The sequence below is a fragment of the Arachis stenosperma genome, chromosome 3 (genome assembly GCF_014773155.1).
Source record: "Arachis stenosperma cultivar V10309 chromosome 3, arast.V10309.gnm1.PFL2, whole genome shotgun sequence".
Lineage (NCBI taxonomy): Eukaryota > Viridiplantae > Streptophyta > Magnoliopsida > Fabales > Fabaceae > Arachis > Arachis stenosperma.
Window position 1 is genome coordinate 69,638,245 of NC_080379.1, and position 5,198 is coordinate 69,643,442.

The window sequence follows — 5,198 nt, forward strand, 5'->3', positions numbered from 1 at the left end:
TAAAGTGTCAGTTGACTTATGTTACGTTGTGGATCAATCAATAGAATGTAAACGGATAGGTTGATGAGCTTATGAGATGGAGAAGGATCGGATCTCTTCAGCTTCCACGTAGGAGAACAGAGCGTGTGAGCTAAGCTAACGTGTGATTAAAGCCATTGGTAATGGTAACAATAATAATAATCACAACTTATATATAACATAACATATATATACGTAATTTAGTATTTGCGGCATTTCCGATTGCCAACGGGGTTACTTCTCTTCTTGTAGATTTTTTCCCAAGACATCTCTCTCTGATTCTCTTTCTCTCTTTTCGCTAGAATCCAGATCGTTCCCCATAATACCATAGGATTATATATACCGTACAATATAGCATTATTTAGGAAGCAAAAGAATAATTAATATAATCAACATCATCAAAAAAATCATATCTCTGACCTCTTATATATGCTTTGTTCGAGAGATGATGACACCAACAAGAAGTAGATTGCTTTCTTCCTTGCAAAGAGCAGCAGGTGAATTTTTATTTCTGCAGCTCTTTAATTTTATCCTTGCCTCATTTACTATATATATACGTGATCATTAACTTTTTGGGTTAAACATTAGTGAAATTGTTCATTAATTAATTTACTAAAAATCCAGCAGGTAGATCACCGAAAACCCAAGATGAAGATAAATCTTATAGGAAGCCGAACGTGAATGAAGAATACCTGAAAGCATTCAGAACAAAGTCCTACGTCGAAATATGCAAAAAATTCCAAGGGCAGCTCAGAAAGATAAGAAGCACCACAGGCCTCTCTTCTTCATCATCATCATCATCATCTTCTTCCACGTCTTCTCCGCTTCCTTTCTTCATGCATCTCACAGAGTATTTACTTGAACCGCGGCAAGAAGTTATAGCAAACATGGTGGAGAGGTCAGAGGTGCACCATCTTGTGCTTGAATACTTCAAAGCCAGCTTAGAAGCATCTCAATGTTGCGACACAATCCTCCAAGGTATCCATGAAACTCGAATTGCCTATGCAAAGGTTACAAGGATCATCAAGCTAAGTAAAAGTGTTCTGGATGGCATAGATGAGGATGACCAACCCCGCAAAGCTATTTGTGGAGATCTTGCTTCATTTGCATTGCAAAAGAACCCTTTGTCCATTATTAGTCCCATGATGTTCCGTGAAATTCACGATAAGTACATGGTACTCCTGCATAGGCTAAAGTCAAAGAGAGGGAAAGTTCGAAGAATGTTAACAATAAAGAGAGTTTGCAAGAAAGTTGGAGGAATTGCTATTATTGCTTCGTATAGTGCTCTTGTTGTTGCTTTAATTGTGTTTGCATTCCATAGCATTGTTGGCTTTGTGGCAGCACCGTGTATAATAGGTGGCTCATTTGGGTTGATGAGGAAGAGGTTCAACTTCACCAGAACCCCTTCTTCTAATGATAATAAGAGGCTTTGTGAGCAACTTGATATTGCTGCAAGAGGGGTTTATATACTAATTAATGATTTGGATACTATGAGCCGTATGGTTAATAGGTTACACAATGAGGTAGAACACCGAAGAGAGGTTGCTGATATATGTTTGAAGAGTGGAAATGGCAAGTTTGAAATACTCAAACAGGTTGTGAGGGAGTTTCACGACTATGAGTCCAACTTTTTGGATCAGTTGGAAGAGCTTGAAGAGCATACTTACCTGTGCTTCCTCACCATAAACAGATCTAGAAGACTTGTTATGCAAGAAATTGTGATGGAGGAACAAGAACAAATTTCTGTGTCGTCACACACTTCTTTGAAACAGGAAAGTCTCACAAGTGGCTTTGGCTCTTCATCCCTTTAACTGAGATTGTGGTTTTGAGTTTCAACGAGTTTCAATTTTCAAATCATTTTTTGTAATTCTTTGACTTGCCTTTCGTAGAGCATATATATTATCACACAAAGGTATATTTGGTCAATTGTAAAAATAGATGGAATTTTTCGCAAATGAAATCAATATGAAATGTTACAAAAACTAATATGATTTGTATGCCATTTTTACCGCGAACCAAATATATTCATACTGATAAAATTTCAGATCAAGTAATACTGATTTTTTATTACACAGCTTTTTATTTAATTATGTGTTCGGCTTTGAATTTTTATTCCGAATCCTGATATCTTGATTTGCGGAGTAAATAAGGTTCACAAAGCATAAAACAAACCAAAACCAAAATGGAAACTCTAAAGAACGGTCTTACATTAGCATCAAAATCAATCTATTCTTTGGTGCCGAAACTAACACGGTCGAGCCCCAATGACTGTGCCACAGTCTTGTAAAGAGGTTTCCCACAATAAGCACCTAAATGTTTTTTGATTTCTTCAAATTTGTAGCTTTCTGAGATTACAGAACTTGAAGCATCATATGGGGAAACCATGGATTAAGTAATGAAATATGGTAGCATGCGTTTTCACAGTCTCCTTCAACGTGTCATCATAAATCGATGCATGGTTCTAATTCAACTGACTTCCCTCAATTTCTTGTATTCCTCAACGCTAACAAGGGAGGCCTTGATCTTAAGCCAATCAGCAGGTTTTGGCATTATAATAGCAATGTATCCTTCCCTGTCTGCCTGCAGTATTGATAACATGAAATTGAATAATTCATGGTACCAACACATGGTATTCAGGTGAAGACAAGTAACAGAAAATTGGAGTATATGCTTTAACTTTATATTCACAGACTTGCAAATACTCAGCAGCAGTACCAATTGTTCTCAAAGACAAATGGACTGGTAAAAGTTTATCTGCATTATCACAGTAATGATCTAATGAAACAGGATAAGAATTTAGTATTGTTACCGAAGCATTAAGTAGTTCTGGTTGCTTGATCAGTTCTTGGTTCACTTCCAAAAGGGAGCCTTTGACACAGCACCTACGACAAATCCCCACAATTCAGGTTATCAAAGAATTCAGAGGTAACCCATAAACATAAATAAAGGTTGTATCATACATGCTAGGGAACTTACCTCACTATATAGGAATCATCTTTGGTAGAAACTTTGCACAAAGCCGTGTTGGACTCAAAGTGTTGAGCATTCTACATAAATAATAAACCATATCTTAATAATATAGAAAGCAGTAATATGATTTATGATGCAACCTCATTGATTTATTAGTACATTGTCAACAAACAGATATGATTTATTAGTAATAAACAGATATGAATTTACATTTATCAGAATAAGCTTGGCGTATGTTCGTCATGGATGACAAGTTTAAACACACCTTCTTACGCTTTCCAGTGACCTTGACCCCACTGCGATCAGACTTTCCCACATTGAAATCTATGGCTGTGATTCCACCTTCATCCTTGAAAGAAACGTGGGAAGGAGCCAAACCAATCACACACAAGCTTTAAAATCAAATCAAAATGAAAAACCATCAGCAACGTTAAGGAAGAAAAATTAAGAGGCTAACAATTATATCATATTATACCCATTGGCGTGCCGGTAAACGTACTGATCGTGCCCTGGCTTCATAAAATCTGAAAATCGAAACAACAGAGCAATGCAGTTAGATTTACAATACTAATTAATTCATTCATTCATTAATTGTCATTAACATCAATATGGAACAGAGGTTTAGGGTTTATGTCAAGGGAAAAAAAAGTTTCAATTTGAGTGTAAAAAAAAGAGTACCTAGAGCGAAGTAAATGGCGAAGTTGGATTCAACGGCGGAAGGAGGAGTTGAAGGAAGATTACAGACATCGGGGAGTAGGAGCTTTCGTAACTCGTCATCTTCATCTTTCTCTTCTTCCTTCTCCTTCTCTTGTTTTTGTTCGAGTTCTTTGGTTGCTGAAGAGGTAGATTCTTCGATGACGTGGTTGGACATATTATTAATTATTATGTGTGTATATAAATTTAAATGGAAAAAAAAAGGAAGATGAGGAGAGTGAAGCAGCACTTTACGAACTGGGAAAGAGCCAGAGGCAGTTGCCACCAGCCCACCACCACGTTAAGGTTTCAGGTGTGGTCAGTTGAGGTAACCCGTAACCGACCAGACAGACCAGTTAGTTAGAAAGTAGAACTGTAGAAGTACTTCAAATCGCAGGAACAACATGCGAATCATTCGGTTAAGTTGTTGCATACAAAAACGGAATTCCAATTCTCACACTGGCCAATCCAAGTTTTTTTTTTTTGGTTTGCACCGGTATTCATCGGGCCAGAAGTCTAATGACTAATCATTCAGAGGCAAAACAAGCTCCATTTCCATCCTCCAAATTTGATACTAACTAACCCTTTCTTCTTTTTCATTTGTTCATTTTTTGTCTCATAGTTACTAGTTAATGGGCTAGACCTACAGACTTTTTCATTGAGCCTGTTCCAGAAAACCCAATCGAATCAATAAAAACGTATAAAAACAAAGAGTTATTAGTAAATGAAAAGGGGAAGGAGCTTATGATAACAATTAACTCCTGAACCAAAAAAAGGTTAACAATCGACTAATAAATTTATTTTCCATGGTGGGTTAGTTTAGTAATTAGTTTATTAGTTTTAAACTGACTTGTGCATGTAACAACTCATCGATCGACAAATCTTTAAATGGAGTTCTGATACATAACGAATTAGTCATTAGCCTATCAAGTTAAAAAATACCATGAAAAACAAAAAAAAAAATTGTTTTCCTTTAAATTTCTCAGTTTTGACAAAATACTAGTAAGAAATGAAAAGTAGCTCATATAAAAAAAGTTTAAAAAAAATTTGAGAATCAACTTTTTTCATTAATAATTAGTTAATATTTCTTTTCTCTAATTAAGAAAAAAGAACTTACATATAGGTAAGCTTAACAACCTATGCAATTCACATATGAAAAAACATCATTTATATATATATATATATATATATGAATGATATTTAAACGTATAAAAATGTGCAAGATATGTATGAAAAAGATTTAACTAGTCTTTAAAATAGAATTATATGTTTTTTTATTTAAAATGCGTTCAAAACAGATATAACAACATAGTAATATTTTTAATTTATATATAAAATAATTCTAAAACTTAATTATATAATGATACGTATACGTCAACTAAGAAATAGTAATGAACCATATAATTCGGAAGAAACGATAAGGTCGGTTATGAAACACAACTAGTCAAAAGATTATCAACAAACCGTTACCCTAAAAAATAACACTCACAATTCTGCCTAAAATCTCGGCCAAACTT

General features: G+C 35.0%; 2 protein-coding genes across 3 annotated transcripts; one reads left to right on the forward strand and one right to left on the reverse strand.

Annotated features, from left to right (window-relative positions):
• The first annotated feature begins 242 nt into the window (after positions 1-242).
• LOC130970362 (UPF0496 protein At1g20180-like) lies at positions 243-1,948 on the forward strand. 2 transcript variants are annotated; one of them, XM_057896430.1, is made up of 2 exons: positions 243-515; positions 643-1,948. In XM_057896430.1, exons 1-2 carry the CDS (start codon positions 464-466, stop codon positions 1,827-1,829), a joined length of 1,239 nt encoding a protein of 412 aa, XP_057752413.1. In that variant the 5' UTR covers positions 243-463; the 3' UTR covers positions 1,830-1,948. The 2 variants fall into 2 exon arrangements, with proteins under 2 accessions (XP_057752413.1, XP_057752414.1); XM_057896431.1 differs by having other exon boundaries at positions 646-1,948.
• A 148-nt stretch (positions 1,949-2,096) lies between these two features.
• Positions 2,097-4,035, reverse strand: LOC130970238 (uncharacterized). The gene is made up of 6 exons (XM_057896249.1): positions 3,667-4,035; positions 3,464-3,512; positions 3,254-3,380; positions 2,995-3,065; positions 2,828-2,900; positions 2,097-2,598 (listed from the first exon to the last, which is right to left on the reverse strand). Exons 1-6 carry the CDS (start codon positions 3,857-3,859, stop codon positions 2,485-2,487), a joined length of 627 nt encoding a protein of 208 aa, XP_057752232.1. The 5' UTR covers positions 3,860-4,035; the 3' UTR covers positions 2,097-2,484.
• Between the last annotated feature and the right edge of the window lie 1,163 nt (positions 4,036-5,198).

What these genes read in the sequence shown, in the direction of transcription:
- LOC130970238 (XM_057896249.1), bottom strand. Translation starts at nt 3,859, where the DNA reads ATGTCCAACCACGTCATCGAAGAATCTACCTCTTCAGCAACCAAAGAA. An exon ending in CGCCATTTACTTCGCTCTAG is followed by an intron (nt 3,513 to 3,666) that starts GTACTCTTTTTT and finishes TTCGATTTTCAG; the next exon opens with ATTTTATGAAGCCAGGGCAC. An exon ending in TCACTGGAAAGCGTAAGAAG is followed by an intron (nt 3,066 to 3,253) that starts GTGTGTTTAAAC and finishes TTATTTATGTAG; the next exon opens with AATGCTCAACACTTTGAGTC.
- LOC130970362 (XM_057896430.1), top strand. Translation starts at nt 464, where the DNA reads ATGATGACACCAACAAGAAGTAGATTGCTTTCTTCCTTGCAAAGAGCA. An exon ending in TTCCTTGCAAAGAGCAGCAG is followed by an intron (nt 516 to 642) that starts GTGAATTTTTAT and finishes CTAAAAATCCAG; the next exon opens with CAGGTAGATCACCGAAAACC.